The 18,217-nt window shown below is 38.3% G+C and overlaps 1 protein-coding gene across 2 annotated transcripts in view; it reads left to right on the forward strand.

The window, feature by feature from the left end:
* The window catches only part of CDKL4 (cyclin dependent kinase like 4), a 58,496-nt gene that overhangs the window by 15,144 nt on the left and 25,135 nt on the right, over nucleotides 1-18,217 (forward strand). For both annotated transcript variants that reach the window (XM_027865504.1, XM_027865505.1), the window contains exons 3-7: nucleotides 1,673-1,891; nucleotides 3,737-3,858; nucleotides 10,094-10,166; nucleotides 14,801-14,891; nucleotides 17,705-17,902. In XM_027865504.1, the coding sequence (XP_027721305.1) occupies nucleotides 1,673-1,891; nucleotides 3,737-3,858; nucleotides 10,094-10,166; nucleotides 14,801-14,891; nucleotides 17,705-17,902 (703 nt within the window). The remainder of the gene's footprint in view (nucleotides 1-1,672; nucleotides 1,892-3,736; nucleotides 3,859-10,093; nucleotides 10,167-14,800; nucleotides 14,892-17,704; nucleotides 17,903-18,217) is intronic.

Raw genomic sequence — 18,217 nt, forward strand, 5'->3', positions numbered from 1 at the left:
AGCAAATTTGACCTCATAGGAATTACTGAGATTTGGAAGAATAAAACTCATGACTGGGATGTAGTTTATTCAAAAGGTTCAGAATAGATAAAGTAAAACAGCCTTATATAGTTAGATGTACTCAGGTGAAGAAATCTAGGAATTGGAGTCAGGAAGCATGATAGAGAGGATTTGAGTAAGGAACAAGGAGGGAATATTGTTATGGGAGTATCTTGCAGTCCGCTTAGACAGAAAGAAAAAGAAAAGATAACTTTGGGAAACATCATAAACCTAGCAGAGGCACAGCACAGTAGGGATGGGGGACTTTAATTATTCAGACATCTGCTGGGTTTCCCCCTCTGCCAAAAACAAAATAGCCGATAAATTCTTGGCTGTCTTAAGAATCACTTCAGCCTTCAAAACTTGGAATGAGTGACAAAGGGAGCCTGCTATTGGAAATGATTTTGACCAATAAAGAAATCTGGTTGATAAAGTAGAAATGGTGGAAGCAAGCCCTGAGAGGATGAGATCACTCCAAATAAAAATTAGAGGACAGAAATAAAGCTCAGCACTGTAGATTTGGGCAAACTTAAGTTCAGGGAGATCCAATGAACCAAAATTCTGTAAGGGAAGGGGACTCATAAAGAATGAAATTCTAACCCAAACTCAAACACTTCCAATGAGGATGAAAAGGGAGAGCTTCTTAAAGAGATCAAGAGGAGATGCACAGGAGACTTATAACGCAACTTAGATTTTAATTTCAATAAACTTTTGTTAAATGTCTCTTACATGTAAAGCACTCTACTCAGTTTAGGGATACAAAGATGAATATAAAACAAGACTTTTCACCAAAGGGCTACCTTCTGTTCAGGAATACAGCACATACACATGCAAATAAGCAAATACAAGGCAATTTGAGGAGGGAATAAGGACCAGCATCAGAGGAGAATCAGGGAAGGATTCATGAAGATGGTGACAAAATCCAAGCTTACATTATACTGGAAGGGATCTTCCTTCTTTCCCCCAAACTCTCTGCCATGCCTTCCCTCTGGTTCCTGGATTTTTTTTCACATGACTATATCCTCTTAATATACATAGTCTATTGGATTTAGCATGGAAATTGGAGTCAGGAAGAACCGAGTTCAAATCCAACCTCTGACAAAATGTTAGCTGTCAGTATGTGAGACAGGAACCAAACTCAGATCTATCTGACACCAAGCTCCACACTCTATCCACTGCACTACCTAGCATATCGTGTGGATGAGTGTGCCCTTCTTGTAGTATTCTCTAGCACACTTCTCACCCTTACTTTTCCCTCTCAGTAACGCAAGAGAACATCCTCACAGGTGGAGGAAAGTGGAGTTGGGAAGAGCAGGAGTTGTCCAATTTTTATGTTAAAAGGTTTTAAGAGGTAAGGACCTATCTATGAGGACTGGTACAATTTGGACAACACTGATTCAGAAGGTAAAAGTAAAAACAACTATATACTATCAATTTAAAACAAACATGCAATTTGAGTACAAGTCTACTGGGCTAAACTTCAAAATAAAGTTGTAAATGCTTTCAAATGAACAGATTGGGATGATTCTTTGACATTGTTGGAATCCCAGGTCTTTTTAATTTATGTAAAAATTGCAAATCTACTGTCACATAAAACTAAATTTTAAAGAAAACACTACAATTAATTTTTTAGGTGCAACAAAATTCATCAACACATAGTACTTTAATTCATAATTCAAATATAATGGAAAAGTATGAAAAACTTGGTAAGATTGGAGAAGGATCTTATGGCGTTGTATTCAAGTGCAGAAATAAAAGCTCTGGACAAGTTGTGGCCATTAAAAAATTTGTGGAATCTGAGGACGATCCCATTGTTAAGAAGATAGCATTAAGAGAGATACGTTTATTGAAGGTAGGTGACTTTGACTGAGTATTCCAGAGTGTCATGAAATTTCAGTGCAGTTCATATGCACAGTGTAGTTATTGGGAATTTCTTGAGTCTTGGAAATACTTTTGTTATCCATATATTTTCATGGTATAGTAGTTTTCAATCATATATTCAGAGAAGCATCATGGCATAGTGGATAGAGTGCTGACTTTGGGGTGAGGAAGAGGTAGGTTCAAATCCTGCCTTTGACACTAACTGCCTATGTAATCATGGATTGATAGATGGGTAGATAGATGTATATACCTGTGTATAAATGTATGTGTGTGTGTGTGTGTGTGTATGTATATATATATGTACATATATGTGTATATATATATACACACATACATGCATTTGTTCTAATGGGATTTGACCTGTTTGGATTCATATAATTCAGAAATATTGAATATAAGCTTTAAAAAATATTTTTTGAGGCATTGGAGGTTAAGTGATTTGTCCAGGGTCACACAGCTAACTAGTAAGTGTCTGAGACCAAACTGATGCTCTATCTACTATGCCACCTAGCTGCCCCTGTAAATTCTTTTTTTTTTTTAATGTTGAATCATTCAATTTTAGAACAGGAAAAAGCCTTAGAGATCATCTGATCCAACTTCTTTATTTGTAGATGAGGAAACTGAGGCCCAGAGATCAGATGATGTATCCAAGGTCATGCAGCTGGGACTAGAATGCCCTTTTCTTCTGAATCCTAGAGCAGTGCCCCCTTCTACCATACTTCCACACATGTTATGAAGTGTGATTCTTTGTCAGCTTTAGCTTCCGGGTCAACCAGAACTATTAAATATGCTGTTTTGACTACTAACTTAAAGAACTAAACAACTTTTCTGGTTTTTTAAAACTAAACTCATAAAACAGTGTCGTTAATCACATTACTAAAGGATTCTTCCCTTCTTAAAAGATTCACTCCCAGCAGCGTTCTATTGAATATATTTATTTAATATTTAAAATATTTATTTAAAATTTAATATTTTAATATTGAATATTTAAATATTGCATATTTAAAATAAGATTTGATTTACATGCAGTTTTTTGCTAAGAAGACTGTTTGTAAAACAACATACAGTGGCACTGTGCTTAGTTGTGGCACTTAATTTTAATAAAAGGATTGCAATGGTCCTTCTTGGTCCACAGCTTTCTATGTTCCTTGAAAGATGTTCTTTGGTTTTGCCCTTGTCTACGAGTATGGAATAAAGCCTGCTGATTCCAACTGTGTGCTTACTACTCTTGTTAAGGTTTAGTTCAAACTGAGTTCCCATAACTCCTTGTCCCTTAAAGGCTGATCCTGGAGATGCTGAAAGAGAGAGACAGAGAGGAAATAACCGAACCCCTGCTGTCCATAGTCAACCTAACCTTGTGCCCTGCGTTTGGATTCCTGGCACCTGCATTTTTCCTGGATCCCCAAGTCTGAATGAGCTACTTATTCTGCCTATAACTGGAGGCTATGCTAATTATTTAGTTATATTATTCTTTATATCTGGTACTATTCTGTTACTTTCTTGCTCTCCTGTTGTCCATTTCATTTAACAGGGAGCCTTCCAGATGGGCATCAGTCATACCCACATGTCCCAGGGGGGTTTTAGCCTTTGATGCTATAAAAAGGATTCCTATGTTAGGTGGAAAATTAGTCCCAATGATTTCTCAGTTTCCTTTCAACTCCAAGAGTCTGTGAATCTTATTTAGAGAAGGATATGTGTGAACTGTTGTATCTCAATGGTCAGGTAAGGCACGGGGAATGTTTAGCAGAGTAGGGGCCATGAAGGGGATAATTGCTCAGAGTAAATCACTAGATATTTTACTGTGGTTCTTTTTCAGCAACTAAAACATGCTAACCTTGTGAACCTCATCGAGGTATTCCGACGAAAGCGGAAAATGCACTTAGTTTTTGAGTACTGTGATCATACTCTTTTGAATGAGCTGGAGAGAAGTCCAAATGGGTGAGTTACAAGGAAGCTTAAAGCCTACAGGGTCATATTTCTTTAACTGTACGCGGATCACAGAAGGCTTTCCTCTTCTCCATCCTGTGCCACCTTCCCCAAATACAATGAGGAGCACTCAGAGAATAAAAACTAGTGGACAGAGAAATGACCCTGGAGCCAGGAAAATTTGGGCTTAAGCCCCTCTCTGAAATGTGCTGGGTGACCCTAGGCATATGTTCTACGGCAATTCTCTAAAAGTCTCAGTTATAGAGAAGATGTCTAACTGTCATTGATAGAGGAAGTTCCTTACCAGGAGCTCTCTTCCCCAATGAAGTTACAGATCCAATCCGTGTCTCGATCCCTGAAATGTAGGAAGACAAATCTGCTTATGAGAAAAAATCGTATTACGTATAATAAAGCTAGACACTAATGTTTTTGGATTGCTAACGTCCTGCCCTCCACTATTAGTGAGGATAATAATAATAATGATAATGATAATAATAATAGTAATAGCTAACATTTACATGGGGTAGCTAGGTGGTATGACGGATAGAGTGCCAGACCTATTGTCATGAAGTCTCACCTTCCTGAGTTCAAATCTGGCCTCAGATACTTCCCAGCTGTGTGATCCTAGACAAGTTACTTAGCCCTGTTTGCCTCGGTTTCCTCATCTGTCAAATGAACTGGAAAAGGAAATGGCAAACCACTCCAGTATCTTTGCCAAGAAAACCTCAAATGGGGTCACAAAATGTCAGATACAAAATGAAACAACTGAACAACAACAATGTTCATATAGTGCTTACTTTGTATCATGTGCTGTGTTAAGCACTTTATAATTATCTCATTTGATCCTCACAACAACCTTAGGAATTAGATGTATTATTATCCCCATTTTACAGATGAGAAAACTGAGGAAGACAGAAATTAAGTGACTTACCCAGGATCACACAGCTAGTAAGTGTCTGAGCTTGGATTTGAACTCAGTTCTTCCTGAGTACAGGCCCGGCACTCTTATCTACTGTACCACTGAGCTGCCTCTTAATTGAAAAAAAAAAAAAGAATATGATCATATGTAACTTAAAATAGCTTAAGATTATGGGTCTGTGTCCACTCATTCGTAGTCCTTGAACCCCTATCAATGTATTTTATCTTTTCTAGTCAGCCAGAAAGCACAATTAGTTCTAAGCAAAGTAGAATAGGAAAAGTAGTAATAAAAGATCTCAACTCTCCCCTACCCAAGTCCAGGGGGGATACATGTAGGGAATGTGTGGAGAGGCACATATGTAGTGAACATTTGTGACCTAGGAACACGTTTGAAGGGGAAACACACCTCCAGCATTATAGGGCTGTACTTCAAGGCCACTAATGTCTTGTCATCAAACTGCTTCTAATGCTCCTACCTTGCTAAGGCTGCCGCGCAGTCTCATTTTGCATGCAATTTCTGCCAAATGTATAGTCTGCTCGCTACAAAGTCTCTACTAGGCATCTCTCACTGCTCGTCTCATACCGGTCCTGCAATTACTGCCAATCTCCACTGGGCACATAGTGGTAGAGTTGCTCTCTGCTTCCATCTTCTGCCTTCATCTGGAATCCTCAGGTGAGGCGCTATCTCATCAGAAGAGTGGGTTCTGCCATGGCTTGTTTAAAGTTCAGAAGTTTTCTTGCTGAGGTTCCTTAAGGGAAAAAAAAAGCAGAAGCTCTAACACACCCAGTCATCTCACTAGGGAGCAAAAGCTTTCCTGGGAGCTGGGGAAGGGAGGAAGGGAAAACTTTTCAGTTTTTATGGTTTTTCCATTTTTGAGCCATGTCTGAAATGGACATTTCTCTTCCAGCAGGAAAAAAATACCAAGCTCTTACTGTAGATAAGTTGAATCCTCAGGTTTAAGTCTATTTTTTCAATGAATACTCTTAACCTGGTTCAAGTTCTGCCCCTTACACATACTGGCTGTGTGACCCTGAGCAAGTCATTTACCCTCGGGACTCTAGGCAACTCTCTAAGACTATAACCTGAGAAGGTGCTGATGTGCATCTTCTCAAGGCTGAGGGGGCTTCCTCTCCTGGAGTTCCTTATACCAGCTCTAGACCCTGTCCATTTCCCTGTGTCCTAGTCACTGAAGACTGTGTCTCTATCAGAGAGTCTTCTCTGGTAGGAGAGGGTCAGGAAGTCTAGGCCGCTCCATATTTAATTCCTAATCAGTGAATATTTTAGTGGCTACCTGTCCAACATAAAACCAAGGATTCTGCAGAGTTCTGCACACCCCATATTTTCAATTCCAGAACTCCCTTGCTCTCCTATGTAGGTGAATAAGGTGGGGGAAAGTGTTGGAGCAAAAAAAATTTAAATGGCAAGACCATTTTCTCTTTCCTTCCTAACCCATTCCTGGCCTTTCCTAGGTTTGTGTGCTAACTAATCTTTTCCTAGCTGACTGCACAATTGCATCATATTTGTCCAGTCTGATCTGACCCAACCTCTGGGATGGAGCTGAGGAGTAGGAGCAGGTGTGGGAGGAGAAGGAGAGAGAGAGCCAATCTCAGGGTTAGGGGGCTAAAGGTCCCAGCCACAGATACAGAGAGAGACCTTTAAAAATGAGTATGAAGAGAGACCCTATCTATATCCAGAGAAAAAACTGATAAGTAGAAGTATATATAAAATAATTTTACATATATGTGTAAATGGTCTTTGTGTCTAAGAAAAAGAAGGAAAAAGAAGAAATTTACATGATAAATTTATTATATGTTTAAAAGGAACAGCAAGTTGTACATAATAGATTTGCAGTTTCATTTGTAATCATCTTTTTTGTTATGCTATGTTATGGAAATGCTTGTTTTGTTCCATAAATGTATAGTAAAATAAATTAAAAACAATTTTTTTAAAAGGGGAGTATTTGGAGTAGCAGTAAATTCCAGTAGCAGTAATGCCAGAGAAAGGCTTAGGCTAAATGAGGGTCTCCGTCCAATGCCGTTGTCAAAGAGGTCTATGCCAGGCTACTTGATCAGTAGTAGCACACAAGATGGGGGTTTGAGTCGAGGTCAAAATGAAAAGTAATAGGTCTATAGGGAAGGGATAAGCAGAGGACAGGGTCAAAGGTAGGTATTACTGAGTGTAGAAATCTGTGGGCAATATCGATTCATTCTGACTGATAGCATGAGTGCCCTTTTGAGCTGAATAACTCGGTATTGGTCCCTCTCTGTCCTCCGTTCTACTGAGGCACAACAGAGTTGTTATGGCCAAAAAGAGATTCTGCCCGTAACCAGCTGGATGAGCTTGGGTAGTCATTTAAACTCCCTAGTCCCTGGTTTCCTCATTTGTAAAATAAAGGAGTTCTTTTTTTTTTCCTCTTTCATTTTTCTCTTTCAGAGTTGTTGTTCAGATGTTTCAGTCGTGTCCAACACTGGAGTAGTTTTTTTCATTTCCTTCTCCAGTTTATTTTACAGATGAAGAAACCGAGGCAAACAGGGCTAAGTGACTTGTCTAGGGTCACACAGCTAGGAAGTGTCTGAGGTCAGATTTGAACTCAGGAAAATGATTCTTCCTGACTTCAGACTCAGTACTCTATCTACTGCACCACCTAACTGTCCCCTCTCTCAGAGTTGTAAACTCCAAAGATCTGTCAATATTTTAAATGTAATGTGTGTATTTGGATCCCTGGAGTGGGGGGAAAGTCTTTAAAGATTTTTCATTATATTTTAAGTGACCGTATTTAGATAGCTGTACAATCTTTGTATCTATAAACCCTTTTAATAATTTTGGATCGTATGGGCTTACTTAGGCAAAGATGAAGGGGAAAAAGTTAAAGGAGAAAAAGCGTGGGTGGTCACACGGCAAGAGTAAGGAATAACCAAACCCACATGTTCTCTGGATTTCCTTTCAATATCAAGGAACAGGGAGGAAGGTCACCAGACCATTGAGTGGGCCCCGTGGCAAGGATTAGACAGGGACAAAAATTGCATAAGGTAAGTGGAGGCAGGCATCCTTGGCCCACAATCTGTGTGAATGGATGGAATACTCACAGTGATGCACTCACAGATTCATTTGAAGAATTAAGGCAAGGTAAAACAGAAAGAACCCAAATGAAGGGTCTCCATGAAAGTTAGAATATTTTGTTTCTGGATTTGGTGTCTTTTTTTTTTTACTACCTTTAATAATAACAGTAGCTAAAAGGTATACCACATTATTCCTCTCATAGTCAGTCTCCTACTTACAGACAACCTCTCTACCTCTCTGCCCCTCCTTCCCCTCTCTGCTGGAGCCCCCATCCCTCATTCCCATGAGTTCCCATTGCCCCCCCTTCCCTCTCTGCCTTTACTTCCACTCTGCCAGAACCCAAGGTATTTTCCTGCTCTCTGGTAACCAGAATTATTTTCTGGTGAATATTCAGTTATCCAGAGCTGTATTCCCACAAGGATTTCAAGAAAATTTGAGTTCAATTCCTGCCCAAGACATTTATGAACTCTGTGCCTTTGAGCAAGTCACTTAAGCTTTTAGCCTGAGTTTTCTCATCTGCAAAATGGGGATAATAAATGTGCCTGCCTCGTAGGGTTTTTGTAAGGATTAAATCAGGTGACATGTAAAGTGCTTTGCAAATCTTAAAGCACTATATAAATGCCAGCTTCTCTTATTATTAATTTGAAGTCAAATTAAAGAAGGATAACTGTAATTAGTAATAGTCAGTCATGGCATTGGATGCTGTACCAGCCCTTCTAAATGTATAATAACTGCCTCTTCAAAAAAAAAAAAGTAAACATGACCCACTTTTAAGTTTAATCTACATCTTTAACATTTCTCCATCACTTTGTTAAATTTAGAGAGTCAACAAAACAACAAACCAGGCTCTGAGTTGTTGCATTTGCTGATTTCAAAGGTGTAAGATGCTCACACTGAAAATTTAGCAATTGGCTCTCAAGAGCTGGTGCCAGCTATTTCCAGCAGACCCCTGCCCTTTTGGCAATAGGACCTTACCCTGAAGAATCTTAATGAAAGAGAGAGTGATGTAATGGTAGGAACACCAGCCTAGGAGATCAAGATCCTAGACTTGGCTTAACTGTGTGACAATGGGCAAGCCACTATGAACTTCAGTTTCCTCATCTAAAAAGGGAAAATGAGGGAGGTGATTGCTGTTCAGTCACTCAGTCATGTCCCACACTTCGTGACCCCATGAACTGTAGCACGCCAGGCTCTTTTGTCCTCCACTATCTCTCAAAGTCTGTCCAAGTTCATGTCCATTATTTCCATGACACTATCTATCCGTCTTATCCTCTGCCAACTGCTTCTATTAATGCCTTCAATCTTTCCCAACATCTGAGTCTTTTCCAATGAGTCCCATCTTCTCATCATATAACCAAAGTATTTAACCTTCCAGTGAATAGCCTGAATTAATATCTTTAAGTATTGACTGATTTGATCTCCTTGCTGTCCAAGGGACTCTCAAAAGTCTTCTCTAACACCACACTTCAAAAGCATCAATTCTGCGGCACTCAGCTTTCCTTATAGTCCAGCTCTCACAGACATACGTTGGTACTGGAAAAACCATAGCTTTGACTGTATGAACATTTATCGGCAAGGTGATGTCTCTGCTTTTTAGTACACTGTCCAGATTTGCCATAGCTTTCATTCCAAGGAGCAAATGTCTTTTAATTTCATGGCTACAGTCGCTATCTACAGTAATCTTTGAGCCCAAGAATATAAAATCTGACACTGCTTCCATTTCTTTTAGTCCCTTATAAATTCTTAGCATTTTCTAATTCTGTGAATATATTGGGAACATCCCCTATTCTACTAAAAGCTGTCAAGGAATCATTTACTGGCTTCTCCCAAAGACAAGAGACAGGCCCAAAGGGCCTTTCCATAGCAAGACTTCATCTAAATTCACTTTCTGTTTCTTGAGTCTCTTCCCCCAATAGATCCTTAAGTATTTATCTTTGCAAAAATCTATTATATTTGAATTCAAGTACTCTAGTAAATAGGTTCACATACTTAATCTGAATTAATTCCAAATTGTGAGACTTTCCTAAAGTGTGTTAAGTAACTAGGAGCTAAACTCTCAATGTGGGAGAAAAGTGTTGATAGAATTTAATAGTCATAAATTAAATACAAATGGAATTATAAACAGGTTGTCATCTGCCTTTTGAATTTTCCTATCACTTGAGAGCCAGCATTAAAAAAATGGATATTTATATAGGCAGTTAAAATTAATATTTAGTAAATAACATTTCCCTTTGTTAATTTTTTTCTTATTTTCCTTTTATTTTTAAGAGTCGCTGACCGTATGCTCAAAAGTGTTTTGTGGCAAACACTCCAAGCTCTCAGTTTCTGCCACAAACATAATGTAAGTTATTTATTAATTTCTTCTGAATTGTTTTTTTTCTTCTTTTAATAGTTGATGGCCCTATTACATATTTCATGTAGTCACTGGGTTGCTATTAATGATCACTGAGATGATTTTCAAATTAGGTTGGTAAATTTGCTCAGGAAGTTCTTCATGTAACCAAATGTTGCTCTCCTTTGAACCTTTCTAGACCTTGGCAGTTGATGCTAAGACAGGAACAGAACCCACAGTGTGGTCAGTTTGGGGCCTGATGGAAAGTGACACTCTAGACTAGTGCTGAGTAATAGTCTAGAATCTGAAGATTCGGGAAAGAGAGTGAGTTAATAGAGCACCAAATTTCAGTGTCATGAAATAGGCTTTTCTTAAAAATCAGTGATAATTTTTGGCCATAAAAACCTGCAATCTTTATTTCATATTAATAAAATATATGGGGAATTTTGTTCACAAAATCCATGACTCTGCTCTTCCTTGATGCCAGGATCTGTACTTGCAAATACTGAAATCAACACCTCTTTTACTTCTGCTAAGCTGTCTCATGCAGATATCACTATGTACTCTATGCAGCTGGAGTTTCATGGCCAATTATACTATAATTTTATTTTTAATTTTTTAATTTTTTTTTTTTTGGTTAGGCAGTCGGGTTAAGTGACTTGCCCAAGGTCACACAGCTAGTTAAGTGTTATGTGTCTGAGGCTAGATTTGAACTCATTGGCCCTGAATGCAGGGCCAATGCTCTATCCACTGTGCCACCTAGCTGCCCCTATACTATAATTTTAACATTATGGTTTTCACAGTTGTGCATGTTTTCTCATTAAATAACAAGATGCCTCACTGCTGACTCACCTGAATGTGACCCTGTCGGGACAGAGTATCCAAACCTAGAACGCATTTCCAGCGGAACCATCTTCATTTCTCTGCTCTAAGCAACCTCCCATTGCTCCCATTTTTTTTAATCTTGGGCTTGAAAACACCTAATTTCATACCTCCTTCTAAAAGTGGATAATTTTTCAGACATGCTTCCTTCCTCCAAGATGAAAATCACTCCTGAATTCTGGTTATTCTGTGCTCCAATGCTACGGTAAGATTTTGTACTTTTTAATAAAACTATTCTAAGTTATTTTATTAGCCAAAATGCATGTAGTAGATAAAAATAGTATACAGACCATGTAATACTGACATAAGCTTTAGCTCTTGAAACAGGAGTTCTAAAATCTCTGTTCTCATTGTTTTCAAGTGAGTCACAATCCTGCTGTTCTTAGAGGACAGAGCTGCTGCTGATCTGACCCAGTGGCCTTGATGAAGATTTCTACAGCAGCTGAAGACACCATGGCAACCCTCACGTCCCCAGTATCTTGATCTTAGCTAAAGCTGTCAGGGTCATTACGTGATCACATAAACCCATATTGACTTGCTGATAGCGTAAGAAGAAAGAAAATGTCCTACTCATGCTATTTTCTCTAAAATACCCTGAGATTTCTGCATTATTAGGGAACAAAGTGGTTTGTTTGAGACATGGATAAAGAAGATATTCTTCCCCCAGTTATAAGAAATACAGTACTTTTTTTTGACATGGAGGTTTCTGGAACTGATAATGAAAATCAAGTTAAAGATGAACCAAACACCTTCTTCAGTTTCTTGTGATATTATAAAAATGTGATTCTACGGCAGCCCCTGTAGCCTGACATCAGTGGTATTAAAAAGCTTTTGTATCAAATCAAAGTTTATTAAAATGGTTTTTGCTACATTTATCCCTGTGTTTTTCATTCTTCAGTGGAAAATAAACTAACTGCAAGTGGGAGAAGCACTGCATAAAGAGAGTTTGCTTTGCTTGTGGAATCGCATATGTGCCTAAATATTTCAATTTTAAGGTCAGCTAGGTGATGGAGTAAATACAGCACTGGGTCTGGAGTCAGGAAGTCTCACCTTCCTGAGTTCAAATCTGGCCTCAGATACTTCGTAGCTGTGTGACCCTGGGCAAGTCCCTTCACCCTGTTTGCCTCAGTTTCCTCATTTGAGCTGGAAAAGGAAATGGCAAACCAGTCCAGTATCTTTGCCAAGAAAACCCCAGATGGGGTCAAGAAGAGTCAAACGTGACTGAACAACAATAACAGCACTTTCAGTGTTGGTCCAACAGTCCCTGTTTCCTGCTTTCTCTAACCCTCTCACAGCATCTTGTTCTCACTGTTGTCTTATCTACCTGTTGTCAAGTATTTTGCTTTACACTGTATCTACACTATCATGCATATCTGGATATTTACATGATAATAATAATATACTTACAATAGCACTTTAAGGTTTCAAAGCCTTTTCATGTTATCTAATTTGATCTTCACAACAACCCATAAGGTAGTTAATGCAAGTATTGTTATTATAACTATTATCATTATCCCATTTTATAGCTTTGGAAACAATGGCGTATCCAAGGTCACACAAGCCAGCATCTAGTGCAGACAGTTCTCCTTGATGCTAAGCCACTGATTGTTCCATTACACTCTGATGACTATTAACATTAGAAGGACAGGAATTTAAAAATACGTCAAAGGACCAGGTGTCATCATTTGATGATGTACATTGATTTTATCCATAAAGCAAAAAAATTAGAGATAGGATAAAAATGTTTATTTCAAAAAATCAAAATTATAACAAAATTTTTGTATCAATTTGCAATCCTGGTAGGCATATCAATATTTTACTTATGTGTACATATTCTAGTTTGAATAGGTTTTAAAATTTTTCCTAATGCCTTTGCATTAGATTGGGGAAAATGAGATGCAAATCTTTTTTGAACAAATGAATGTCTGTTAAATACATTCATTTGCTTATTGATGCCACGTGTAAGGGCATACAACTTTTCAGATATGATTTCAGACTTGTACAAAAAATAACATTGTTCTAATTTGCATCCAAAGGTGAGGAACCTGTGGCCTTCAGGCCACATGTGGACTTCTAAGTCCTTAAGTGTGGCCTTTCGACAGATCACATGTGGCCTGAAGGCCACAGGTTCCTCACCCCTGGATCCAGGTTCTATTTCTTTACTTATCCATCTGAAGATTCCATGAACAAAAAGGGGTTTCTGCATATAAAAGAATAATGATCTGTATTCCTTCATAATTCAATCATGTAATTTTACAAATATTAATATGTAAGACTCTCTTCTTCTCCCCCATCAGTCTTCAGAGTTAGAAAAAGCTTGGCAGTCTTTGCTGTCTAATTAAAGCAAGGGCTTCTATTAGTAGCACCTCTTATGATCAAAAATGAATGACAAGGTTTAAGAGATGGGTTTTTTTTTTCCCTTTCATTCCAGGGTGACTATTAGGGAAAAAAAAAGCAAAACACTTTAAGAAAGAAAAATTAACTCTCTTGGACATTTAAAGGGGTCAATAGAACTGTAGAGTAGGAAAATAACTAATTTCTGTTAAGCTAAATAATTTGGAGCCTAAACTTTTGTCAATGGCCACACAGACATATAAAATATACCTCCTAGGGCTGTTTGTTGTCAAGCTCAAATGAGATAATGCATGTGATAGTGCTTTGAAAATTATATATACAAATGTCAGAGTTTTTGTTACACTTGTACATCCAGCTCTTCTTTTCTGTACTTAGCATGGTGCCTTGAATATCATAGATGCTTAATGTTTTTTGAATGGTGAATGAATGGATAGACGGATGGAAAGTAAAATGGAAATTTTCGGTAATGTGAAGGTGGGACTTGTACTTGTTTCTTTCACATCCCTTTGCATGCAGTGGTTATTGGCTGAATGCTGATTAAATCGAGATTGACCCTTGGTCACCCAGTGTAGGGCACTTCATTCAGAGCAATTATTGTGAAGCAAGTAGCTGCTCTTCAGAAGATGGGCCCCAAAATAGAATAAGGAAGTGTGACCCACTTCTCCCAGAATCAATTCCTACCTTGCTTCAGGAGACTTCTACTTTTGTTGTTCTGGTTGTTTTATCTGTTAGATTGTAAGCTTCTTGAGGGCAGGAACTGTCTTGGTTTTTTGTTGTTTTTTATCCCCAGCACTTAGCATAGTGCCAGGCACATAGTAGGTGCTTAATAAATGTTGATTGACTGACATATCACCTGGGAAGGAAGTGAGAGAGGACCAGGTAGCCACTGAGTTTTGTGATATAAGTAAATTTTTTTCAGTTGTGATGCAGATATTTTCCCAAATTACTTTGCCCAAATCAGAAACATATACTGTATTCACTCTGGATCTATCACCAATGCTGAAGAAAGAGAAGTTCACTTTAAAGTGTACAAGGACTTGCCCAGATGGGTAAGTGTTTGGTCACCAAATCACCTTGTATCATACACTTGGGTAAACTTGTTAAGAATAATAATAAATAATGCAGTGTTCATTTCTTAACAGCAAAACTAGGCTCACTTTGTATAACTGCCATCTCCGAAGATTAACTTGGGTTCCAGCAATCCAACAGCATTCTGGGTTTTTTTTTTTCCTTCTTGTCAACCAGGACAAAATTGCCAGGATTATATTTCCTTAGTACAAAGAAGTGAAACCTTTCTCTGTTTTTTCTCTGTTGGACTTGGTTCAACCATTACTGGAAATTCTCGGTTGATATTTACCAAGTCTTACTTTTATTCCTTCGGAGGATAATGAGATCTCCTTTTACAGTGTATTCACAGGGATGTAAAACCTGAAAACATTCTGATAACGAAGCAAGGGATGATCAAGATCTGTGACTTTGGATTTGCTCGACTTCTGAGTAAGTAGCGACATCTTTACATTAAACTCCTCTATTCAGTCAGTTACAAGATACAGATACAGATAAAGATACAGATTAGTTATAAATACATACATTGACAGATAGGATGCCATGTATATACATATATACATAAATATATGTTTATGCATGTATGTGTATATCAGAGTACATGCATGTGTATTATATATGTACATACACATATACCCACATTTGTATAAACATATATGCTTCATTTTTACATTCATGTGGAATTTTACTCACTTATATAGAATTTTTACATGATCTTAATCTATGAAATATATTAGTTTGGGAATTAAATGTATGTTATAATAAAGTATTTTAAATTTTCAAGGAGACAGACCTGTAACATTTGGGGGATTAAATATGTAGGGAGTTCAAGTCTATTGAATATTTGTCAAAGCAAAGGACTACAAGGACACAGTGGGTAAAAGGGTAAGACCTGGTGTCTGGAACTCCTGAGTTCAAATCTCGCCTCTAATGCTAACTGACTGTGTGCCTCTGGGCAAGACACTTAACTGCTGTCTGCCTCAGTTTCCCTATGTATAAAATGGGGATAATAATAACATCTACTTCCCAGCATTGTTATGAGGAACAAATGACATAATCATTATAAAGTACTTTAAAGAAACCTCCAAGCTCTATATAAATAGTAGCAGTTATTATTATTGACCAGATCTCTGTCTTGTTCCACTTTATGCTCAAGTTGCTGTCTTAGTTTCTTGCCTAGCACCAGCTTGAGCTCATTGCCTGATTGCGAGCCTTTCCATGAGCCATTGTGCCCATAGCTGGGTCTCTATGCCTGCTGCCAGACCTCTCTAATACCCGCACAGCTCTGTCTTTTGCCTGATGCTGTCCCTCTCTTAGGTGTTGGCCTATCTGTCTGAGCTACATCCTAAGGCCTGCTCTTGTGACTTTCCCCATCACATATTCTCCCTTTCTCGATGGGCATCTGGTGTTCAGGTCCCAGATATCCAGGATCAAATAAGATAACATAATTGGAGTAAAAGTGCTTTGCAAACTTTAAATGGACACATAAATGCTAGCTATTTTTATTAATCATCATCATCATAGTCTTTTAAGGATATAAACTATAAGACATAGTTTCTTCCCTAAGGAGCTCACAACCTGGTTGAATAGACAAAACATGACACACTTAACACAGTTAATAATAATAATTATAATCAATAATAACAATCACTAGCATTTATATAGTACTTTAAATGGCAAAGAACTTGGCAATTATGATCTTCACAACAACTCTGGGAGGGAGGTGCTATTATTATTCCTATTTTACAGATGAGGAAACTGGGGCAGACACAGGCCAAGTGATTCACCCAGGGCCACACAGCTAGTTAATGTCTGAGGTCAAATTTGAACTCAATTCTTCCCGGCTCCAGGTCCAAGGCTCTAACACAAGGGTGGGGAACCTATAGCCTCAAGGCCACATGAGGCCCTCTAAGTCCTCAAGTACAGCTCTTTGACTGAATACAAACTTCACAGAAGAAATGGTCCTCTAGGTCCTCAAGTGTGGCCCTTTGACCAAACCCAAACTTCACAGAACAAATCCAAAAGGCCTTGAGGCCGCAGGTTTCCCACCCCTGCTCTAGCCACTGTCCCACCTGGCTATCTCATTTGAATCACAATTCAAGCTGCATGTGGTTTAGTGCCAATGTACAGATAATAAATGTTTTGAGGAGGGAGAGATCAATGTGGACTAAGGTAATCAGAGAAGACTTCATTTATGAGTTAGGATTTGAACATTACTTTGATGGATGATTAGTATTTGGATAGTCAGAAAAGAGACAAGGGGAATTTCAGGAAGGAGAAGTTAAATAAGTCCTTAAGATGGGAATAAGCATGGCATGTTTGAAGAACACTGAACAGGCTGGCCTGGCCAGAGCAGGGAGTTTCTATTATGGAATAGTGATGATAAAGGGAAAAAGAATAAAGGTGTACAAGTTGGGTGGGGCTAGATTATAGAAAGGTTTTAATATAGTCAATGATGTTTCTAAATGTGACCTTACATCATAGAAAATGAGTCATTTTTCTTCATTTGTGTCTTTGCTAAGTGCTTATGGCCAAAAGAAATAAAATTATTTTCTACTCTCCAATCTAGGCAAGCAGAACTATGCATTTGGGTACCTGGTCATTCCATATTGAGTAAAGGGATTTTTCTCTGTCAATGGAGTGGTTGGCTTCCACCCCCTAGGCAGATTATGAGCAGGGAAAATGGCCTGGGATGTGATTGTAAACTCCTTAAGGGAGGGTCTGTCTTTTTCCTCTTCTTGTATCTTAAATGTTTGTAATAAACAAAAAAAGAAATATTTAGCAATTGATTGATTGAGAAATACCAGTTAGCAAGGGATTGCATAGGGCTTATAGTTACCTGCATTCTGCTCATCACCTAGGAATGCAGCAGGCATGAGAATGTGGGTATCAGCAGCTGCCAACATGGGTCATACATCTTAATGATCATTAATTAGATACTTTGGGTGACTTTTAATTTATGTTGTTGAATTGCTCTGTGTTGACAATTGTATGCAATAGAACAGTAGGCTGGTTTAATTCTGAAAATGTCCCACAACAAACTGATTTTCTTTTCCTCTCTGACCAATTTCTGTGCGTTAAAGGGATGCCTTCCGAAGTTGGGACATTTAAAAACTAATACTCCTAAGGCTTTGTAGTACTACTGAATTTAGCAAATAAACACCTTTAGAATATTATGATAGCACAGTTAACAAAGCTGTTTACTTTGAATCTTATTTTGAATTTGCATTTGATGCCTTGTACAGGTCCAGGAGATGCCTATACTGATTATGTTGCTACAAGATGGTACCGAGCACCTGAGCTTCTAGTAGGAGATACACAATATGGTCCTGCAGTAGATGTGTGGGCAGTTGGCTGTGTTTTTGCTGAATTGCTGACTGGCCGGCCCCTCTGGCCTGGAAAATCAGATGTGGACCAACTCTATCTGATCATCAGGACCCTGGGTATGAATAGCATTCTGTGACTTACAGCGATTCTCAAAAGTTATTAAAAAAAAAAAGAAGAGATAAAAAAAGCTTGCTTTTCTTTCATTACTCCAGCATCTCCAAAGCGTACAGCTATTGAGTATAAGCATTCAGGATTATAGTCAGAACCCAGGCTGACTCTTCTCATATGTAAAATAATAATTCTCTCTGAGGAATTTCCAGATCACTTTTCAGGTACAATCAATCAGTCACAGACCTTACTAAGCGGATACTTCCCATATCTGATTGAGCATAGAGATGAATGAGCTAGCTAGAGCTTGATCTAAGCAAGAA

This window comes from Vombatus ursinus, unplaced genomic scaffold (assembly GCF_900497805.2).
Source record: "Vombatus ursinus unplaced genomic scaffold, bare-nosed wombat genome assembly UNPS02014778.1, whole genome shotgun sequence".
Taxonomy (NCBI): domain Eukaryota; kingdom Metazoa; phylum Chordata; class Mammalia; order Diprotodontia; family Vombatidae; genus Vombatus; species Vombatus ursinus.